This window comes from Malus domestica, chromosome 14 (genome assembly GCF_042453785.1).
Source record: "Malus domestica chromosome 14, GDT2T_hap1".
NCBI classification, from domain to species: domain Eukaryota; kingdom Viridiplantae; phylum Streptophyta; class Magnoliopsida; order Rosales; family Rosaceae; genus Malus; species Malus domestica.
In genome coordinates this window covers 11,675,476-11,698,783 of record NC_091674.1, presented here as the reverse complement: position 1 = coordinate 11,698,783, position 23,308 = coordinate 11,675,476, and the positions used below count along the sequence as shown (strand labels likewise).

The window sequence follows — 23,308 nt, the reverse complement described above, 5'->3', positions numbered from 1 at the left end:
CAGACAGTAGTTTTCTGAAGGCTAAAAAACACTTGGGGCGGAAAGAAATTCAAGGCCAAAATCCGTTGTTTTCTGAATTATATGCTTGTGTGTTTCGTTTGATAACTATTTCATTTTTCAATATGAGAAAACCGTACAGCAAAAGGAGGAATGGGGAAACATGATGGGAGAGAGGAAAGTGTTTTTGGTTTCTATTTTTCGTTTTGCGTCTTTTCTTGTACATCTCGTTTCCTCCGTCTCTAACATAAAAAGCAAAAACAAAAACGAAATGGGTATCAATCGGCCCAACATGCCAGATGAAATGCTGCTAATTGGTTTCCCTGTACCCTCCTTCCCCCATAAACCACCACCATAACACAAAAAATGACTATGGAAGGTACATTTTCAGAACGTGAAATTAGACAAGTGATTAGCAGAGCTGCACATATGACGAACACTAAAGAATCTTCAGATCTCTAAGATTTTTCAAAAACGTCTGTCCAACAATGGAGCCAGTCTTAACAAATACAGCAGGACACCCAATCGGCGCGTCTACCGTTGCTTCGGAACCCTGTTTTGAATATTGTTTTCCACTCCATATGTGTTCCCAACAAGAAGTTTCTCCTCTTGGAAAATAGGCCTTCACATTATTCTTGCCTTTGTCTAGAACTGGCACCACTAAAATCTCGGTGCCGATTAGAAACTCCTGGTAGGTCAAGTTATGGACGTGTTCGTCATCTGGGTAATGCAGAAATAGGTGGCGGCATACAGGCAGACCTTTTTCAGCGGCTTCCTGTGATTCAAAGAGTTAAACAACTAGTCATATTTTCTGGCGAAGTTGCTAGATGCTGTAAACTAGTGTAGTGTACAAGAAGTCATGGAACTACCTGTACAAGCTGGATTCTGTAGAACTTCCAAGCTTTATAAATCTTAGCCAATCGTGCAAAATGCGACAGAGTTCGGTCATTTGAGTAGAATTGGCTGTTGCAAGATGGCTTGTTTCCCTAGTTGCACAAGATGTTTAAATCAGTAGCTGATAACATCATAGAACGTAAGCGTATGAAGGTTTTATTCAGGAACATCAACATTGTAGCTTTAGCTTTCTTTGACAATGGTTAATGATAATGATGATGCTTCTTTTGTATTTCAAGTTGCAGATTTGAACTTACTTCATGCGTCCGGAAAACAGTCGTGAAAGCATTTAGCTCCATCCATCGCAAAAGCAACTCTTCACTTCTTCGATAGTTAATGAAAGGTAAGTTTACAGCACAGTACCCTCCAATGTCACTGTGATTAAATGCATACCCAGAAAGTCCACTACTGAGTAGGCCAACAACAGCACTCTTTATTCCATCATTAGTCTGCCAACTTACCATTTGGTCTCCTTCCCAAAATAGCATCCCCCATTTGGGACTATCTCTGTAACCCGCCCTCATAAAAAAGACCAATGCATCTTCGGGGTCTTCATTCTCCTCATTCGAACGGATAGCTTTCCATTCATCCACAAACTCTCTGTTAATTTTTGCCCACAGCTCTGGGTATTTGTTATGGGCTGAAATAGGATCTTCACCTGAAATGACGAGTTATAATTATTAGATTATGAAAAGTCACATGCAAGAGACCGAATTCGGGGCCTTAGAATTGGGATGTAAAGTGCAAAACAAAAGGCTATTAACTTTGCATTCTAAGTTGCTCTAAAAGAACAATTTGACAGTTCTAAGTGACTGAATGCAACTTTCAAAACATGTGCAATGTGAGGGGAAAATTTTCTGTATTCTTTTCATAAATATATAAAACATGAGGCATGTTTGAGCCTTCACCATCGCTTATGGCACAAATTTTCCAGGTTTCATCTGATAAGATAGTAATATTATACATCGTGATGAATGATGGAGGGGAAACCGCTTTATAACATTTCAGGCTAAAGACAGTCAGTCCAGCATGCAAATGCCCTATCTGTTTCTGTCAACCCAAATCTTTTGACACTCAGCTTTCTTGACTCTTATGTGTTTCCTGATTTGTTCGCTACTAGAGATAAGTAAAAGTGAAATCATGCATAGAGGTTCTGTTTCGCTCATGCTTTTGCACTTAGAATTAAGTAACACAGTGACTGAGGCCATTGTAACATTAAAAGGACTCTTGAAGAATCAAGTTGGGATTTGGAACCTGAATAGAGGGTTGCATCCACAGGAAGACCTTCACCAAAATCAGCCATCCATCCTCTGACTCCATCATCCACCATTGCTCGAAGAATCTGCTTGAACCAACTTCCAGTATCGGGATGTGTCAAATCCAACATTCCTACATCAAAAGCTGTATTTGGAACCATGTACGTTTCTCCATGCCTGTCTTTCACTAATATGTCCAACTTCTTTGCTTCCTCAAAGAGATTTCTCCTTCTGTTTGGCTTCTCATGACACTGAAATCAAGTAAAAGTTTATTAAAGTTATAAAACACACTCATGGGTACCAGGTGAGTGATTGCGGGAATTGTACGAGAAGGGTTTATAGAGGAGCGTCATTGAGGCACAAGATAAGTACCGGAGCTAGACATGGGTTGCAGTAAGTCATCACTCTAATATGCTGAGCACTAAGATCTTTAACCAGTTCTTTCCATCCCTTATACCTTGTTGAATCTACTTCCCAATTCCACCATAGTTGTGATCCAACCAACGTCTCTCTCTGGCCCACCCAATCCTGTGCAACAATTGTTACAAAGTTAAGAAGCATACGTACAGTAGTCATACTAGCACTGTAATTCAAAACTCTGGAAGTTTATGCCAAAACATGCCTCCGGTGGAAGTTAGCAGTTGCAGATAATCATTTATTTAACTAAAGAAATCATCTCAACATGTGTGTCTGTAGTTGTTTTCACGCATATAATTCTGGTGCAGGGACGTGCATTACCTGCAGCCAAAATGCTGAAATGGGAGCATCATAAGTCTTGAGCTCATTCCAAATATGGCGAGCTGATTCTGTACCGCCCTGCATGCCAACAACAGCTCCGGAAATAATCCAGTCGGGAAGTTTGGGAGGTCTTCCAATGGTTTCAGTGAAACATTCAATGAGCTCAGATGGTGAGGTCCCGTGCAATATCCTTCCTTCAACTGAGTTTCCATGTATCTGCAAGCTCCAGTAAACAGAAAATCAGAAACTGCAAGTTTAAGATCTTAAATGAGATGAGACCATTTTTGTTGTCGTTTTCTTTCCTTTAAACAAAATCCTTAGATCCTTATTTACATTATAAGCAATAGTCTTTACTCATCTGGCATTATATGTGAAGGCTAAAATCTAACTTAATTCTTGCTACTCATTGAAATAGAACATTGAGATCTTCCTTTTGTTATCTATTTGACCCGAACACAAAATTTTGTAGTTGTTTTGTTTGAATCAGTTCCAGAGTTACAATAACACTATGACAGTATGACTGCAAGATGCAATGGTTATCTAACAATATACCTGAATCTGAACTCTATCGTGCTTCGTTAGATCAAACACGGAATATTCATATCCTTCGAGGTAAAGAGACCTCATCTTGGAAGTCATATAGAATGGAGAAGGAGCGTACGTTGTACTCCAATCGCCACCAGCCCTGCAATGAGCAAGGAAAGTAATGTATCAAAAATCAAAACTTGTCTAGTTAAAATCTACTTAGAAATTAGAATTATAACATGGTTTAAAATTGAAGAGCTAAGATATCCTTGTGTTTACCTATAGCTGATCAAGTTAGCTGCAAAAGTAATAGGTTGATCACCTCTCCCAATACCTTGTTCCTGGACCAAAATGGGAACCCTCTTCCCCTTAAAATCCATATGAGAAAACTGCTCCCCAAAACCGAAAAACCTCTCATTTTCGTCACTCGAATATGTCAAGCAAACCCTGTTGAATTCCTTGAACTCTTGAGCCTTGAGTTCCTCCAACTCTTCCTCTGATGAGGAAACCAGGACAAACCCTCTTGGCCTTGCAAATGACCAGAACCACCGCAGCCGGCGCTTCTGAAACCGGCCTAGCCTCCTCCGAAAACCCTTGTATCTTCCTGAACCACCACTACTTGGACAAGCTTTTGTGCTCAATTCAAAGTTGGGCTGTCCCACCTTCACCCGGAATCCAATCTGATCACTGTTTTTCTGCTCAAAGAAAACCCAATACTTTGCACAAGTAGAAGGCCCCTTCCCCTCACATTCCCTCTGAGAAATCCTCGTCCTTGTTTTGGTATTGAAAACCCAGCCAGTTACAAGAACGATCGGGAATTGGAATTGGGTAACTGGGGAATCCAGTTTCCGATCGAATCCCAAAAACCCAGATGGAGAATCTGGAAGCTGATCGTGATTGTTGATCACCCTTATTTCCTGAATGGTTTGGTGATTGCAAACCAGATGAAGCTTTGTGTCTCTGACAAGGAAGGAGCCCCTGCTTTCTTCCACCTCAGTTTCGGCCAATGCTGCAGAAACAAAAGGGTGGCCGGGGAGGGTGGACCAGAGGGCTCTCTTGGGGTGGGATCGGTGGTGAATGGAGAGAGAGCCGCCATCGGTGGAGGTCCAAGAGAGGTGGAAATGGTTGCCGAGTGGGAAATGGTGAGGCGAAGAAGGGCGGAGAGTTTGGGAATTGAAGATGAGGTTGCCTTGGAGGAGAGGGAGGGATGTGGGTGGGGAAGGGAATGGATTGTTCAAATGCTTGTGGTGTTTTTTGGAGATTTTGAGGGTCGTCATTTCATAATAATGTTTTGGAGAATTAATGAAAACACAGAGACTGTGCTAATGCAATTGCAACAATGATAATACTTTATACAACACAACACAACACAACAGAATGACAAGATGTGCACGCCAAGACTTCTACCTTAATGTTACGTTTGCAGACCGATATCGATATTCAATATATCCGTCGATATTTTTATTAATATTAAATACTAATTAAAATCATTTGTATCCTATAGTAATTTATTATATAAACAGTTGTTTTGATGAGACATTTCTTGGCGATTGTGGAGAGGTATTGTTGATGAGTACATTTTTGCGCATCATCATTTAGTGTGGTGTATGTTCACCATCTTATTTATCATCGTTAGATGAATTTTAATTTTGAGATTTATTCCTATCCAGTACACGAATCTCGAAATTGAAACTCATCTAATGATGATAAATAGAATGGTAAACAAACACCACACTAAATGGTGATGAGCAAAAATGCTCCCATTGTTGATACTTCATTCATGGATATTGCCAAAAAGGTTCAGCCAAAACTGACCAAACCGCACCGATTGATTACCGTTTTCATGTCGAAATTGCTCTCTCTCTCTCTCTCTCTCTCGACAATGTCGATTTTTCTTCCATCCCGTTTCTTTCCTTGACAACACAAATATCCGTCACAACAAATTTACGTCATTGATTATTCGTTATTATTATGCATTGAAATCAATACAAATTTACATTCATTATTTAGTATTATAATCTAGTGTTATTCTTCTTCACTTGTAAGTAAGAGATCTTAGATATTATTCTCACTAAAGACGAATTTGAACTACAATATCATCGGTTGCCCATTGTAAGACTTAACGCACTTCCCACTCACTCAGTGTAGATAAAAATGCTTATTCAAGAAAAAAAAAAGTATAAATTTACCTCCATTGTCGATTATAATTTGTTGTTATGGATTTTGATTTAATGCGTCAGCATCATCGGTTGCATATGTAGACATTTACCTGCCGGCTGTCGGCTGATTGTACACGTAATATGTGCCATGAGGACAGTAGTGTGCATGATAATGTACGGGGTCCTATTTGTGCAGGCGGGTTCCTCCGAGTGCACCAAGACTATATAACGGACACCATTCGTTCCTGCACATGCATGCACGCACGTATCTGCCCATCATCTGTGGACACGTACATACATCATACTATTAATTATTTACAATTTGACATAGTCAGATATATCTATGATCTAGGGGTCGATAAAAGCTTTGTCTGTTCTTGCTATTGCCACAACTTGTTTTTCAAATGTCTGTTACCTGCATTGGGCTAAAATTGGGCAAAAACATCGAGCTTTCTTTAGTTGGGATTCAAAACTAAAATATAAAAACTATAAAAATAAAAAATAAGAGTTGGTACGTGAAAGATAGATGTTAGAATTCAGGTTCAATTGTAGCGGGAAAAATGACATAAATAAACAAAATTAGGTCCAACTAGCCTTCTACATTGTTCCCCCCCCCTAAAAGTAGTTTCACCGTTGCTAGGCTTTCCTAAGTAATAGGCAACTCAATTTCATTAAATGAACGGTAATTGTCTATAGTGAATAGTAACTGTCCAAGTGCATCTCTACCCTAAACTGAACAGCACATGCAATTCGTATTAAAATATTAGTATTTTTTATATTATAAAATAATAAAAGATAACTTTATTTTTAATTTCAGATAATAATAAAAGATTGGTTGGAAGTATTTGAAAATATTGAAATTTAGTGTAAAGTGGAAGAACATGATTAGGCATTTATTAAAAAAAAAATTATAATTTTGTATGTTTTTAATTAATTTTTATAGCTTTTTTATAATTTTTTAATAATTTAAATTATGGCTGACGTCAGGATATCGTCAACCTTGCGTCACTTAGGCTAGGCACTAGGCCAAATGATTATTGCCTGACTTCTCTGGAGCTGCTCTAATTCTAGGATGCACACACCTCGTTGTTCTTATAGCACTCATATCATCTTTGCTATAAACTATATCTGGGTGTATATAAATGTCATGTGGTTAAGTGGTATATACTACATTCCAAATTCACAATTTCATTGCACCAAAAAAAAAAAAAACAAAAAAAAAAAAAATGTTTTGCTCGCACGGGTAATATATTACTAATCTAATAGTCCTTGGAATAGTTTAACAAAATAAATGTTACTTTAAGGCCTCAATATAGAGGGGATTAGGATAGGACTATCCGCTCGGATACTGAAGGCATTTTTAAGGATGAGATGAATGAGAGTTTTCATATTTTCTTCACGAATAACCTTTAATTTAAACAAAACATGTGCTAATTTATCATTGGACAAAATCAAAAAGTGATTACTCACTGGTGAGTACTCAAGTATTATCCAAATGAAATTATGAGCCAATAAATATACAAATTAGTTAACAGTTATAGATTACAATAAATTACTTATCTAAACCTCTATGTCAACCAAGAAATGGTGAAAAAAACTATTTAGTCTTCTATCATAACAAAAAAGTTAAAGGTAGTAACGTATAAAATTTTGTTGTTTTTTGTTTAAACATCACCTACAGGTGATTTAACATTTCTAATTTTTAAAAATTATAAAAAAAAAATTAAATCTCTCTCCCACGTTCTCTCTCACTCTCTTTCTCTCTCAACAAAAATACAACATTTCACACACTTTGTGTGTGGGCATATACTAGTGTGTGTATGTGTGTGTCTATATACATATATATAGAGGAAGTTTTCCGAGTGGGAATAAAATTTGGGTGAACTAAATACAACTTCAGCTCAATCGTGGTTCCTTAAAGTGAATTCGATGACCACCAGTAAGTCGTATCGTCTTTATTCGAGGTAGTGCACTGCAGCCCACAACCATGTCCATGTGATGAAAAATACTCTCTACTCTCTTCAGCATTAAATTTTAAGATTTCAATATCCAGTCGTTTTTCAAGGGTAATGTTTGAAATTTGCTTTTGAAACGGCTAAAATAACTTTTGACAACCCATAAATCAGTTCTAAGTACATGTTTGTTAGGGAAGTTAGAAGTGAGAGGTGTTTTTAAAATGACTGGAAAGTGCTTTTTAAAATGCAAGTGAATCTTGAAAAAATACTTGAAGTGCTACATGTAAAAAATACGTAATTAGTGTTTCTTCTAAAATCCACTTTTAAGTACTTTTAAAACTCATAAATACTTTCACCCAAAACATTTTCAATGATTTTTAAAATATTTCTAAACGAGTCTGCGCGCAGGCAGGTTCCTCCGAGTGCACCAAGACGATATAACGGACACCATTCGTTCCCGCACATGCATGCACGCACGTATCTGCCCATCATCTGTGTACGCGTACACACACATACTATTTATTATTTACACTTTTAACATAAATGTATTTTGGCAGCCATCTATATATGATCTAGTGGGGGGGTGGATAAAAGCTTTGTCTGTTCTTGCCATTGCTACAACTTGTTTTTGAAGTATATGTTGCCTGCATTGGACTAAAACATCAACCTTTGTTTTGTTTGGATTGAAAACTAAAAAATATAAAAATTGGGAGTATATATGTTTTTTTTGGAACAACCGATATTATCTATATTAAGGGGTAGGAGAGTGGGCTAAATGCTAAGCCTCACAATGGACTAGCAATTAATGGTCAAATTTGTCTTTGACAAGAATCAAACTTAAGACATTTCACTTACAAGTGAAGAGGAATGCTACTAGACAATAGTACTAAATGGCAGAATTGAGAATTAGTATATGAAAGAGAGAGATTAAAATTCAGGCTCAGTTGTAGCGTGAAAAATAACATAAATAAACAGAAGTAGGTCCAACTGGCCTTCTACATTGTTTCGCCCCTAATTCTGCAGGGATGCACACACCTCGTTGTTCTTATAGCACTCATATGATCTTTGCTATAAAATGCACCAGATGTATATCCGGGTGTATACAATGTCCTAGTAGATTAAATGGTATATATTGCATCCCAAATTCACAATTTCATTGCACCAAAAGTAAAAAATATAAATATAAATGTTATGCTTGCACGGGTAATATATAACTAATCTAAATAGTCCTCATTTTGATAGAGATGATCAGGATAGGATTATCCACTATATTGAAGACATTTTGAATGATGAAATGGACGAGTGTTTTCATATTTTTCTTCACAAGTAACCTTCAACTTAGACCCATATAACATGTACTCAAATAAATCCAGTGCAGGAGGACCTTGAGAGAAAAAAATCTCATCCCTTTTAAGACATTTCGACACAACCAAGAACACCTTAAAAAAATTCATTATCATTGGATGAAATACTAAACAAAATGGAAAATGTTTAGGTACTCATTAGCAAGTATTCTATGTACTCACTTTCTAACTTTTTGATTTGGCCCAATAAAAAATTGTCACTTGTTTCTTATTTTTTAAGGCCTAAGAAAAACTAATGACATGCCCATTATTATTTTTAAAATAATAAAATAGGTGTTAATTTATCATTAAACAAAATCAAAAGGTGAGTACTCAAACTGTGAAATCCCGTTCCCGGATTTCACTATTTAAAATTACGTATCTCATATTTCGTATTCATATTCGTAGTTTTAACGCTTTCAGACTTATGGCGTATATTTTTTTTATAAGTAAAAGGACAAAAACGCCCTTAATGAACTAAACGGAATTCTACGTGGTCGTATTTTATTCCTACACATTTTTCTACATTTCTTTACATGTTTGGATGGTACGTGTCGATACAAATGTGTGAGCGCGAACATAATGGAATTTGGAGTTATAAACGAACGAAGGTAGGGGCAAAATAGTCATTTTACTATGAATCTGGATGGCTCCAGATTTATGGGAGCCTTGTCTTGGTGAAAGGAAGCCACAAGAGTGGCTGGGGGAAAAAATGGAAGGGAGAGACCAACCAGAGAAGGGGAGGTGTGGGACAGAAATGAGGGAGGGCATTGGCTGCCTAATCAGAGAAAAAAAAGGGGACGGACCAGTTAGGAGAGGAGGGGAGAAAGACAAACCAAGGAGAGACAATAGAAAGGAGGGAAAGGAGAGAAGAGAATGAGGGGAACCAACCCGGACCCCCTTCAACCCGCGCAAACTCGTCCTTGATCTGATTGGAATCCGGCAGTTCTCAAGCATTTTTCAGGCGAAATTCACCCAACCATCACCTGCAATCACCACCATACTTCTTCTCTTTCATTTTTCACCCAAGATTCGACAAAAATTGGCCCAATTTCGTGGTGTTTGGCGACGGTGACACCGATGGTTTCTTGGCAGCGATTCCTCAAAGCCTAAAGCTAAATCCTTCAATTACCCCCACCAAAACACTCTTCTAGAGGCCAGGAACATAGCCCAAACTTGTTTCACATATCATATCACTATTTCATTTCTCGTTTCATCGAGCCGTTCTAATTGTGTACCTTATTATTGGTTCCATTTTTTGTTTCGTTGAGCTTTTGTATTTTGAGTACATGTTTCATGTCTTGTTCTTCAAGCGTTGCTATATTCCTTGGACTTCCACTCGGTTCCGTTGAGTGATTCGGAATTGGGCTTCCGTTGGGTTTTCGTTAAGTTGTCTGGTTCCATGCTCCGTCTAGATTCCGTTGAGTGGTTCATAATCGTATCCAGCTTGGATTTCATTGAGTGGTTCGATATGCATTGTACTATGCAATTCCTTTTAGTGGTCTGAAATCGTATCCACTCGGATTTCGTTGAGAGGTCTGGAATCCCTTCTACTCCGCGATTCCGTTGAGTGGTCTAGAATTGTATCCTGGTTTGGATTCCGTTGAGTGGTCCGGATTCCCCTTTGGTGTCTTGGTTTTGTTGAGTGGTCAGGAACCCGATGTTGATAGATTTCGTTGAGTGGTCCGAAATCGCATCATCTGACTTGTTGGTTCCTTGGATTTGATTTCAGCTTCAGAGATGTAGGCTTTGGCCGAACTGTGTTGCTCTAGCCCTGCATTTCGATGTATTGTGTGTGTTATTGATTGATGTGATTGTGGAATGATGTTGGTTATGATTGTTGTCATTATGATTAGACTCGTTGACCAATATGGCTAGAGAATAATGTTGTGCTTCGTCGACTGTTCCTTGCAATGTTGCATGCCCTGAAATGTGGTATTGTGTGGAGATTTAGTGAATTATGTGATGATTGTTCAAGTATAATGTATGACGAACTACGAATGACTTGATCTCTGTTTAGGGTACGTAGGCAGCCTAATGAGGAGGTTAGATGCAGCCATAAAGTATACGATAAATTACTATGCGATTCAATTCTCGAGTTGTGCTTTGCCATATCTCGGAGGTAGGGTAAGTTAGAGATACGAGTATTTGGTGATGTCACATGTCGATCCTGGATGTAGGTCGGGATCGGGGCGTGACACAAATATTATCCAAGCAAAATTATCAGCCAATAAATATACAAAGGGGTTTTATCACAAATGATCCTTGAAATTGACCCTCACCATCAAAATGATCCCTGAAATTGAAAATCTATCAATGTAGTCCCTGAAATTGCCTACCACAAATCAACTTGGTCCTTGCCGTTTAATTCCGTCAAGTTTTCGTTAGTTTGCTGACGTAGCACACATGTGGCCAACACAACCAATGATTTAGTGCCATGTATTATTATTTAGCCAAATAAAATAATTATAAAAAAAATCCAGTCTAAGAGGCATTTCTTGCTCTCGTTCTGGCAACATCGTTGTAGAGCCCTTCCAAGAACTCAGTGTGAGAGTGTGTGTTGCTGTAAGAGAGTGGAGAAAGCAAGAATATGGGTTCAAGAGGAGCAACGTGGGTGTTGCAGAAAGAGAACGAAATTGCAAGCGGCGTTATAAGTAGACCGACAAATATAAGACATGTCGCATCAGCACACAGGCTACGCCGCTGCCTGGTCTATGGAAGGATATGTGAAGGGAGAATGGGTGGCTGGTCGAGCCAATAGATCAACGAACAGAGTCGAAGAATCAAGGGGTTGTGGCTGGTGGTTGGGATTTAGAAGGAGTGGTTGCTGGTTGGGATCTGGCATAAGTGGTGGCTGGGTTGTGGGATCTTAGGAAGACGATGATGCTGCCTGCTTCATCTTCTTGTTTTTTCTTTTTTTTTTTCTTTTTTAGTTTTGGGTAATTTTTTTATGGGTTTTTAAATTCATCTTTTTATGGTTTTATAGATTTTTTCCACATGGCACTACTTAATTGGACACGTGGGCTCTACTTGTATGCCCTGTCAGCAAACTAACATAAAACTTAACGGATTAAACGGCAAGGACCAAATTGATGTGCAGTAGTCAATTTCAGGGACGACATTGATTGATTTTCAAATTGAGGGACCAACATGATGAGTTAGGCCAATTTCAGGGACCATTTGTGATAAAAACCCATATACAAATTAGTTAAAGTTAGATATTACAATAAATTACATTACCCTCTTTTAGTTGTCAAAGAAGGTTTTATTAATATGTAATTTAGACACACACATATATAGGCCCGGGATCCACCCTTTTTTTTCTTCAAAATAATGGGGATTATGACTCACTCCACATCGAACTTAACGATCCGAATCGTCGATTTTGTAAGCCTCGATTCATAGATCATCTTTACAAAAATTCAATTCAATCCACTTTGATTAATTAATTTATTCCTTTTTTACATGTAGAAGAAGAAAACTTACATTTAGAAAACAATCAACACAAAGTGACTTTACCCCTCTTTACTTATCATGATAGATTGGCTAAACAAAGGAAAAATAAAAAAGAAATTGTATTGAAATATATTTTTATTGACCAATCAGAATTGCTCCCCATGGTCTATAATTGCCTCAGAATTTTAAATGTTTTCTTTAGAACATAGTGTTCATCCATTTCTTTGAACTCAATTAGATGCCTTAAATATTTCTGATTTGGCTAATGTTTTGTAAGGATGATCTATGAGGTGCAACTTAAAAAAATAAACGGTTCGAATCATTAAAATTCGAAGTGGGATGACCCCACAACTAATCCTCATATTTTCTTCATAAAAATGGGATACCCTTTAAGGTTCCTCTATATATATATATATATATATTAAAGAAGTGGTCCGAGTGGGAATAAAATTTGGCTGAACTAAATACAACAGCTCAATCCTGATTCCTGGAATTGGATTCGATGACCACCTTTATGTAAGTCGTATCGTCTTTATTCGAGGTAGTGCACTGCTGCCCACAAGATGTGATGAAAAACACTTTCCACTCTCGTCCGCATTAAATTTTAATATTTTAATATTTCAATATCTAGTCGTTTTTTAGGGTGATGTTTGAGATTTGCTCCTGAAAAGGCTAAAACAACTTTTGACAACCCATAAATCATTTCTAAATATATGTTTGTTAGGGAAGTTAGAAGTGAAGTGTTCTAAAATGAATGGAAAGTTCTTTTGAAAATGCAAGTGAATTCTAGATAAGCACTTGAAGTGCTACTCGCAAGAAGCACGTAACTGGTCTTTCTTGTATTTTCAAGTGCTTTTAAAACCCAAAAACACCTTCACCAAAAACGCATTCAGTAGTCTGCTTTCTGAATAAGCATCCACCAAGTAGCAGTGCTTTCATGCTTTGTATAAAGCCATTCAATTTCAATCAATGACACGACAATGAGGGAAAACAAAAGGTTTCCATTTTCTTGTTCAAGGAAATGAAATAAAAATGTGAAACGATTCAAGCATGCATACCAGTAGACTAGAATGAGCAAAACATTTACTTGTACCAATGTGTCCCAAAATCAAGAGTTCCTACTGCCTAGAAGAGATGAGCGAGCTTAAGAATTCCTCTTGAGAATCTGACGTTGCGCATTCATGCCCGGCAACCTTGCAGTCAGCAAGAAGGTTAAACGACGTCCCTCAATACCCGCAAGGTTTTCACAGACTCATACATTAACAAAGAGATCCTCCAGCATGGGGAAATAACTTCTGAATATAAGATTGCAAACTCTATATAGAAAAACATAATAAACCCAATATGCTGAGCCTACAGACTTTTAATAGTAGATAGTTGCTCATAGATCCAGGATTTGAACTAGAAATTTAAATTACCGGTTCCAAAGATAGCAGAAGCAACCTCAAATTGCTCAATCAAGCAAATCCGACACCGCTGTCTTCTTAAATGGATCAACTTGTGCCAACTGTACCAGTGCAGATTTGTTGGGAAAGATATTATCTGCCTTCATCCTCTCCCAGATTCCATAAGCCGGAGCCTTGGCGTTTATATAGGCCTGAATAAGAGAATGGAACTGACGAAGCCGAGCCGTATAACCAGCCTGTCTCATCCTATAAAATATCTTTTCTGCGTTATGGACGTCCCCCCTCTTCGAATATTGTTCCATAATTGTCATATAAGACGTGAACATTGGCTTCTTTCGGTTGTTCTGGGCAGCCTTCTGCAAAATAGAATCAGCCTTTTCAACCTCACCTGCTTCCACATAGAGTTTCACAAGTGCATCCCAAGTTAAGGGGCCAATCTCGCAATTGTCATCTGCCATACGCTTGACAAGATCTTTACCCTTGTCAAGCATTTTATTGTTTGCATACACCTTCAACATCACAGAATAATGCTTGGAAGAAAGTTTCTTCCCTGATTTTAACAGCTTATCAAAAACTGCTTCTGCTTCTTCAATCTTGTTCAACTTTCCCCATGCTTCGATTGCAGCCAAACACTCTACAAACAGAGGATTTGATTCACAAACCTTCCAAACTCTCCCTACTTCGTTGGCATCTCCCAACTCAGCATAAAGAGGAAGCAAAGATTGACAAGCCCAACGATTCTGTTTTAAGTTTCCAGATTCCATGTCCTTCAAAACCGCCTGAGCTTTTTCTTTAAGCCCACTAGCGGCATAGTGTCTAGCCAAGGTGGCTTTTGTGCTCAGGTCTGGCTCAATGCCTTCCGCCTTCATTGTCTCATAAACTTGCTCCATTCCAGTTATGTCATTTGACTGGCCTTTTGTATCTATTAGGACTTTATATGTGAAGGTAGTTGGCTTGACATCTTCTTTCTCCATTAACAGTAATACATCTGCTATTTTCTTCTTGTCAAGCCTCTTGTAGAGGAGTAGCAACTGGTTGCAAGTAAATGCTGTGACTGGGAATTCTAGGTCCTTCATTTTGTTGAAAACTTCTTCGGCTTTCTTCATATTTCCGGTAGAGACACAGTACGCCAACAGGGTTCGGTAGATTACCTCACTTCTAAAGGATTTTGGAATCTTCTCAATATAATTTTCTGCCTTCTGGAGGCCACGTACTTTGGCAATTAAGTCAAGACGAGATGCATAATCTCTTTCATTAAATTCAATCTTCTTATGCTCCTCCAACCACTCTGAAAGCTGCAAAGTGCATCACACAATAGTAAAATTCCATGACCACGAAATTCATACTTTTAGAGAACCGGGAAACAAACACAAGAAAAGAAGATGCACTTGTGGCGCAAGAAGCTACTACCTTTCTCATTATATATCTATCGAGGGAAAAGATGAAAAGAAAAGAAAGTAAAACTATCACAAATTTATTCTGCTTTAAATCAAACTATAAGATGAACAAATGGAAGCATAAGTTGCCAAATCAGAGTTCACGGTCACTTTCAACCCAAGTCTACAGAATTTCATTAAGGCACGGACAACTCAAGACTTCCAAGTCAACTTTTCTTTACCTGTCATCATAAAAATGGGACTCAACGAAATAAATTTAATGATATGACCATTAATTTTAACAAAAAAGAAAACCAAAAGGTCCAGCCATAAGCCATTGTCATTGACTAATTGAAAAATATGTAACGGTCCTCCTTCAAGTACAATTAAACCAACAAACAAAAAGAAACAAAGAAGCGAAGAGTGTCATGATTACAACATAATATATCAAAACAAGAGGCTATTCCATGCGAGAAAGACCAGATGAGTGTATCAAATGCTAGAATACTTCTATGCACATTGACAAAAGGCCTTTCCTAGGTAATATAGTTTAATGGATGATCAAAAGTCATACAAAAAATTTGCATGCACTCAATAGAAAAACTTCTGTAACAGAAATGCAAATACAATTTTAAATTATGCAACCTAATTTCCGAAAACATGCATTAAAGAAAGAAAACTAACTTAAGAAAAGACAAATAAAGATTCAAGAGGAAAAAAAATGGCCTACAAACAGAAAGTCTATCAGCATGATTAGTATTTATCCGCCATGCCATTCAGCAACCCAAATTGCACTTCCCTTTTTTCAACTTAATTTAATTTAATTTAGAGGAACGGAATTCTCAATTGTGAGTACTAGAACCAGAAAGCACAAACCACATTCAAAATTGAAACCCTCTCGCATTTTTGAGTAAGTGAAAATTAGAAGAATTAAAATTAACAAAACAAATTACAAGCCGAAAATCAAACAATTATGCCTACAACAATCATGTTAAACGATGACCAGTGAACCATAATAACTGGACCTCAATAATACATGAAAAAGATTATAAAAAAAAGGGAAGTTAAATAGAATTATGGAAGCAATGACTTTAATGCAGACTCTAAAACAATACAGGACCCTATGGGATCACGAATCTATAATTTACTTTACTCAAAAGTTTCAAAAGAATGAAAGAAATATTAATCATTGTAATAGTTCCTTAACGTAAATTCATTTGCAATTTAAGTGCTTGCTAAAGGTTTGGAGCCTTGTTATCTCTTTTATCTAAATTCTTCTCCAAGCATTCTGTAAAATTACTGCTGTCCTAACCTTCTTTGTTCTCTAAACATTTTCTTCTTCAAATTTCTATCGTTCTAAGCCCATCAAAACCATACTCAAACACCAACCCATGCACCAAAATCCTTTTCATTGATGTAATAGTTAGTGATGCCCTTAGGGACATTGTGTTCAATGCTTACAGACAGTCAGAAAACCTAAGCTCGAGATGTGATAGAATACTACTTCATCAGCATGTGGAACATAACGTTTGACACCAAAACAAAAAACAATAACTGCTATATATGGATACTTTAAATTGATCAAACTGCTATATTTGACAATTTCCTACCACAAAATCATGCAAGATGACGCGGACAGGCTCACATAGCAGCAGTTATGTTGAAATATCTCTGCTTTTTTTTTTTTCTTAATCAGCTATGTTGCCTTATTTATATAAATAAAACAATTCAAAACAATCTGAACTAAATTAAGTGAGAAAGTATAAAGCAGCTAAGACCAAAGTGAAACTTTTGAGATTATTGTGTAGTTTACGAATTCTTGAGTGTCAATAGAAAATCAAGTCAAATCACCTGTAATGCCCTCCCATACATTTGACGCCTACGAAAATTGAGCATGGCCATTGATACCTCTGCTCGGTCTATTTCATTTCCTTCTTCTACCCACTTATCAAGAGCACCATGAATAGAGGTACCTGGGCAAGATAATATGGCCTTGTAAAGTGCTAAAGTGTTTCCTTTCTTTGGTGATCTTTTCTCACTTGGATCAGTCTCAGTCTCTGACAACTCCATCTCATGTTGGGAAGGCTTAACGTCTTCCTCAACTTCAGAAAGTTCTGGTTCAGAAATTAATTCATCTTCATTTTCATCCTTTGCACTGCTCTCTGGAATTGCTTCAGCACTAGATGGTGTTTCAAGTTCAGAAAACCCATCTTCCAAATCATCTTCCTCGCCAGTGCTTTTTGCACCAGCTTGTGAAGAAAGGCTGCGTGTGCCTGTGAAGAAATTCCAAGAAACATGTGTTGTGTGGTATAGTCTCTTGGAAGGCAGACATCCATCGGGCAATGATTTACAGGACTCAAGAAAACAAACATCCTCATGTCTGTCAGTAATTGGTAGCTCCAAATTAGCACAGCATGCACGAGAAGTTCCTATGTTGAAAGCTTGGTTCCTGGACGCAAAAGGAAAGCTAAGTCTCATATATATTCCAACCGAAAAGAACCAACAACATAACATAACCAAAAGATCCAGATTTTATTTGAAAACATCCTGAATAAAAAAAAAAAGTAGCAGGACATATATTACTAAAAGAGATTTACATTTAAAATTTAAGAGGATGACATTGTCAAGCTTCTATTAGTACATCCATATTATGAAATCCTTTGAGACAAAAGAAACATAAATTGCTTCCCAAGAAACGCTCGGAAACAAGGGTAGCTGCTCTAGCAGTTAATCTCTATAGAAAGAGAACAAGAGAGAATCAACAGCATAAATGATTTTTTTTTTTAATTTTTTGAACAAATGATATTATCTACACTAAGGCAGAGGAGGAGTGGGATTAGCCTCACATGGACTAGCAATAATGTGGTTCAAATTCTCCTTTGGCGAGAATCGAACCTAAGACCTCTCACTTACAAGTGAAGAGGAATACCACTAGACCATAGTACTAAGTTACTTAAACCTAACCAACAGCAGAAACGATGTTGCTGCAAAGTATCCCATAATGTGACAGAAAATTTTTTACAGTCTGGATCGAAGTAAGATAAATTTCAATTTTTAACAATCTCCCTCACTCCATGAATTCAATTTTTTCCTCCTCTGTTTTTGTTTGTGCTTTTCGAAAGATGGCGCCAAGAAAATGAATTCCATTCTAATCCCCTTCAAAAAATTATCTCTTCCTTTCAATAAACATGAAAATAATGAGTTTTAAATTCAAGGTAAAACAAATCATTCCTTGAAAAGATTAACTCATTGCATACGGAAGATAAACTAACAATAGTAAGCAAAATTAAATATAAAATAAAAACAAAGAAGCCATTTGCACATCAGATGATTAAGATGAACCGTAAAACCTGCAATCGTTCAGATTATTCTCTCCCACCTTCTGATTAACAAATGGGTGATTAAGATAGGCCCACTGAACCCAAGAGCGAGGGGGAGAGAGTATGTACCTGAGAGGAAGAGAAGCACGGCGGAGAGCCCACATGGCGACAGTCGGCTAATCAGAAACACCCTAACACTCAGAGTCACAGGTAAAATGGAAATGGCGGTGGTCGTTGAGTAGCTCAGTCCCTTAAACCCTAAAACCCTCCCTTTGCCTTTGGGAATTCTGATTTCGGGACTTACGGGTTTTTCGTTTTCTTGTATCGTGGGTCTATTAATTATGAGTTTTTTTTTTCTTTTTTTCTTTTTTTTTTAATTTCTTTCAATAATTAATTAATAAAATCGTTGGGTGACTTGTATACTGCAATTTAGTTGTTTAATAGCATATTCGTGTGGAGCCAAAAATAATCGAGAGGTGACACGTGGATTTTGGATAGAGGAGGACAAAAATACTCTTGAGGCATATCAGAAATCATACGCGCAAACAGTGAGCAATCATCCTCAACCAAGTCAAATATGCCCAAAATAGGTAATAAATTCAAAATTATTTTATCCGTCCTCATCCTATATTCTCCACTAGGTAATTATTTCATAACCTCTAAAACATTCCTTTTAAATTATGTTAATTGGCTAATTAATGGATTTATTACCTAATTAATCCATTAATTGCCAATTAAATCACCAATTGCACCCAAAAAAATACACAAGAGGCTAGTTAGCCTCTCTCCCAAGGGCCGTCCATGCTTTATATATTCAACCTCATTTTCTCTAAAAACCTAAGTTCCAATACTCTTGCAAAACTTCCAAAAACTCTCCAAAACATTTTTTTCTCTAAATTCTAACTTTGGCATCTGAGGTTCTTTGGCCAAAGCCCCTCTCCCATCCCCCCCTCCCAATTCATTGTGGGCGTGTGAGGCTTTAGGCCTTAACCAAATGTGTTAATTGTTTTGTAAGTGCAATTTTGTCCAAGATCAAGGAGGAAGAAATTTGCATCCACAAATTGGTGCTTTCATTGAGAGAAGAGTCACACACTCATAGAAGACTCCCGCATCAAAAGGTTTTTCTATTGTCTTGTCCACTTGTAGATTTTTCGTACGTTCTTATTATTAGAATTTTTTATTTGCAAAGATACTTTGATAAAACGTAAAAGAGAAATACAATGGCTAGAAATTTAGAAAATTCCAATATTCAAGAAATGGGACCACTGCGATCCACGAGGCTAAATGTGATCATAGGAGAGGCACCATCGCTACTGGACTCCACTAAGGCAACCACCGTGGTGGCCACCACGATCACCATTACTCACGACGAGGTCCATGTGATGCGAAAAATAAGTTAACACACAAATTAAACCCTCTTTTTGACAATTGTAGTATAGATGTAAGTAGGGTATCGTTCTAGGCCGGGGATTAGGAGGGATTGCTAATCTATTAAATTAACTTAAAAATATTAAATAAGACTCAAGGACACAAAACTAGGCTAAAAACTCTAATAACTCGAAACACACTTAAAATAACTCAAAATAATGAAAACAATTAAATTAAACACTAGGAACTGAAATGGACGGAAATTAAATTAAAAGACTAACAATAAAGAAAACTAACTAAATAATATAATTTAATAATGGATGGGTGTTTGGTTTTGATGAAAAGTAAATTAAACTTAATTAAATTACAGAATTGACAAAAACATAAAATTAAGGTAAAATGATAAATGACGGACTAGCTAGAGGGTTCTTCTCCACACATGTTATACTTGCATACAAAATGATTTCCAGTTGTTCATTTAATAAATTGTGAATTTCAACACTTCAGATTAACCGTGAATAGCACTTTTTTAATCTTCAAGTTTTCCTTAAGTTATTGAATTGGACGGGAAAACGCATACAACAATTCAAAACATTCTTCAAAAGTCCCCTACGTGAAAAGCACAATAGAGATACAATCAAAGATCATTAAACTTTGTGAAAACTATAAGCATTGACGAGGCATTCGTAACTATGAAAAGCATGATACTCTTGCCAAGAATTTACTTAACGTGATTGTGACTAGCAACCTTTACTACTTGTGAAAATAAGTTCATAACGATTAGGTGAAATTCACTTATATTCTAGCATCAAATTCATGCATGTAAATTAAGCGTGCACTCTCAACCAACATACACAAATCAGTTTTTATACGAACGGATAAGTAAATTGAAAACACAACTTATGAAATCACAACCGAAGGTAATCAATTCATATTACAAATATATTCATGGTTTCGAATTAACCTCTAACCAACATAAATTTAATTACACATTATTATAACATTTAACCAAAAGTAAAATATAAGTTGGAAAGTTTAAACCGAAAGAGGAGAAGCTTGCTGCTTATGTTTCTGTCCGTGCTCTCGCTTCTTTTTCTGTGCCGAGGTTGCAAGGGCAACCTTTTCTCGGTTTCAAAGCTGCACAAGAAGCCCCTTTCTTTTATTTTTTTCCTTCTTTTCTCAGCTGCCCCAAGCAGCCTTCTTCCTCTGTTTCACACGCTGCCAAGGCTGCAAAGGTGCAGTTTCTGTCCCCTTTTTCCTCCACGCTGCACAGCAGCAAGTGCTGCTCTCCTTCGCAGCTTCTTGCTGCTCTCTTTTCACGCTGCCCCAAAGGGCAGCTCTCCCCCTCCTCTTCCCTTCCAAGACAGCCCGTCTTCTTTTTATTCTCCTGCACCTCTCTCCCGCTGGCCCTGTATGACTTTTTCTTCCCTTTATTTTATGCTGCACACTGGCTTCTGTCGCCCCACTGTCTCCCCGCAAGTTTATCTTTATTTTCTGCCATTCTTTTTGTTCCACTATTATTCCCCCGTGTCTCATGCCTTGGATTCTCCTTTTTCTTCTTATTTTTCCACTGCCCAAAGGCAGCTTCCCTTATTTTATTCTTTCACGTTTTGCTGTCTCTTGGATCCCTTTTTTTCCATTTGTTCCAGCTGCAAAGGCAGCTTCTTTATGTTTCTTTTCTTTACTCACCAACTGCAAAACACTTCAATTTTAGATATATCATATAATTTCTAATGCCATATAATTTCTAATGCATACCTAATAAATTTAGCCTAATTTCCATGACCTATAATCCGTGACATAATTCTACCAATAACCCATGACAAAATGAGAACGACTAAAGCAATTTTCGATGAATTTATTATTTAAAACTCATTTGTGCCATTTTTATTTTCTTTGCATAAACAAATCCTATAAACACAAAAATAACGTAAATAGCTCAAAAATATAAGGAACTAACTAAGAAAAGACGAGTGAATTCGAAGTAAAAATATATATAAATATGATCCGATCACCATGGCACCGCTACCATGGCTTGAGCCGGGCCATCCAAGCTTGCACGAGCCTAAACCCAAGCCGTACCATCCAAGGCCCATGGCACCAAAGCCACGACCCAAGCCTCGCACTCACATGCATCATGCACTGAGCAGCCTGTTCCCATGAGCAAGCCTGCTCCCGGGGGCATTTTCACCACATTTCTTCTCAGATTTGACATTTCCCAACTCAAATCTCGCGCCTAGAGTTTACCACCATTCCACTACTCAAGGAGGCACATTCCATCCAAGCTCTTCCAATCCGAATGGCGAACAACACTTGTCTCGACAAGTCATATAGTTGACGAGCGCCCTTGCATAACAAATGACCTTGGTGAATTAGTTCTTGCAACACACCGAGATCCAACGTGCCCCAGATGAGGTGTCCCGAAGTAGGACAAGGGCGGATGAGAAACCACTCCAATAGCGTACCGATAAGCAACCACTCAACCAGCCACGAAACGAGTATTCAGGCAGCATACATTCTCGATTGGGCCCCCGAGATAACTTATACTCTCGTCTTAGCGCGCAGAGAAGTGTGCACTCTCGACTAGGCCCACGGGTAAGTATTCGTTCACGATTGGGGCCATATTCCAATAATCAACATAAGCAACCTTCTAGGCAAAGCGTTCATTCACGGCTAAGCCCGCAAGGAGCATTTTCCACATCACATTGGAGCAGGCAGCACGACGGACAGAGAGAAGCAGTCACTCTATTCAACTGGTAGCCCGCAAAGAATTCCCTTGCCTGCTAGGGATAGACCACATGAATAAGCCAAAAGCATGGAAGAGCAGCCTAGACCAACATGTCAAGACCGAGGGTAGCCAAGAGCTCCACTACCCCAACAAAGGCAAATCCAAGAAGAGGTATAAAGACTCTTCAATGAACGATTACGTGATTTTCAACACAATGAAGTGGCCGATGAGGCACTAAGGCAAGATATGACCAATATAAGCAGATTACCCTTCACAGATGAGATCATGTAGGCAAAGCCTCCATGTAAGTTTAGCATGCCATATTTTACATCTTTCAAAGAAGATAGAGATCCGGAGAGGCACTTGAAGCACTATCGAAGCACGATGATCCTTTATTGAAGCAACGATGCCCTTATGTGCAAAATCTTCGCCACTACTTTACAAGGCAAGGGGCAAGATTGGTTTCGCACCTTGCCACCATGATCCATCCAAAGTTTTGATGAACTTTCCTTGGTTTTCACCAAAGAATACTCATCATTTCGCTCGATCAAGAAAAAGTCTAACCACTTGTTCAACTTGAAAAAGAACCCAAATGAGTCGCTCCGTGACTACGTGAAGAGGTTTGAAGCGAAGAAGGCGAAGATCGTTGGATGCGACGACTCGATAGCAAGTGCAGCTTTCCAAAAATGACTCCCAGCAGACCATCCACTGTTCGGAGAAATGATCATGAAAGAATATCTAACTCTAGCAGACTCATTTACTCTAACAGAAAAGCATGCATTTTGGG

The 23,308-nt window shown here is 37.8% G+C and overlaps 2 protein-coding genes across 2 annotated transcripts; both read right to left on the bottom strand.

The window, feature by feature from the left end:
- Window positions 1-166: 166 nt before the first annotated feature.
- LOC114820855 (uncharacterized) lies at window positions 167-4,815 on the bottom strand. Its single transcript, XM_029092151.2, has 8 exons — window positions 3,690-4,815; window positions 3,438-3,570; window positions 2,886-3,101; window positions 2,520-2,675; window positions 2,146-2,398; window positions 1,149-1,549; window positions 867-983; window positions 167-772 (listed from the first exon to the last, which is right to left on the bottom strand). The coding sequence occupies exons 1-8, from the start codon at window positions 4,685-4,687 to the stop codon at window positions 437-439; spliced, it is 2,610 nt and encodes an 869-aa protein (XP_028947984.2). The 5' UTR covers window positions 4,688-4,815; the 3' UTR covers window positions 167-436.
- An 8,489-nt stretch (window positions 4,816-13,304) lies between these two features.
- On the bottom strand, window positions 13,305-18,815 carry LOC114820974 (pentatricopeptide repeat-containing protein At1g80270, mitochondrial-like). Its single transcript, XM_029092420.2, has 3 exons — window positions 18,555-18,815; window positions 16,957-17,554; window positions 13,305-15,024 (listed from the first exon to the last, which is right to left on the bottom strand). Exons 1-3 carry the CDS (start codon window positions 18,587-18,589, stop codon window positions 13,777-13,779), a joined length of 1,881 nt encoding a protein of 626 aa, XP_028948253.1. The 5' UTR covers window positions 18,590-18,815; the 3' UTR covers window positions 13,305-13,776.
- Between the last annotated feature and the right edge of the window lie 4,493 nt (window positions 18,816-23,308).

Bases quoted from the DNA above. Each gene is read 5' to 3' on its own strand.
- LOC114820855 (XM_029092151.2), bottom strand. From the start codon at position 4,687: ATGACGACCCTCAAAATCTCCAAAAAACACCACAAGCATTTGAACAAT. The intron at 3,571-3,689 runs GTAAACACAAGG...TGCTCATTGCAG, and splicing joins GCTAACTTGATCAGCTATAG to GGCTGGTGGCGATTGGAGTA. The intron at 3,102-3,437 runs GTATATTGTTAG...TGGAGCTTGCAG, and splicing joins ACGATAGAGTTCAGATTCAG to ATACATGGAAACTCAGTTGA.
- LOC114820974 (XM_029092420.2), bottom strand. From the start codon at position 18,589: ATGTGGGCTCTCCGCCGTGCTTCTCTTCCTCTCAG. The intron at 17,555-18,554 runs GTACATACTCTC...TTTTGCGTCCAG, and splicing joins CGTGCTTCTCTTCCTCTCAG to GAACCAAGCTTTCAACATAG. The intron at 15,025-16,956 runs GTGATTTGACTT...TGCACTTTGCAG, and splicing joins TGTATGGGAGGGCATTACAG to CTTTCAGAGTGGTTGGAGGA.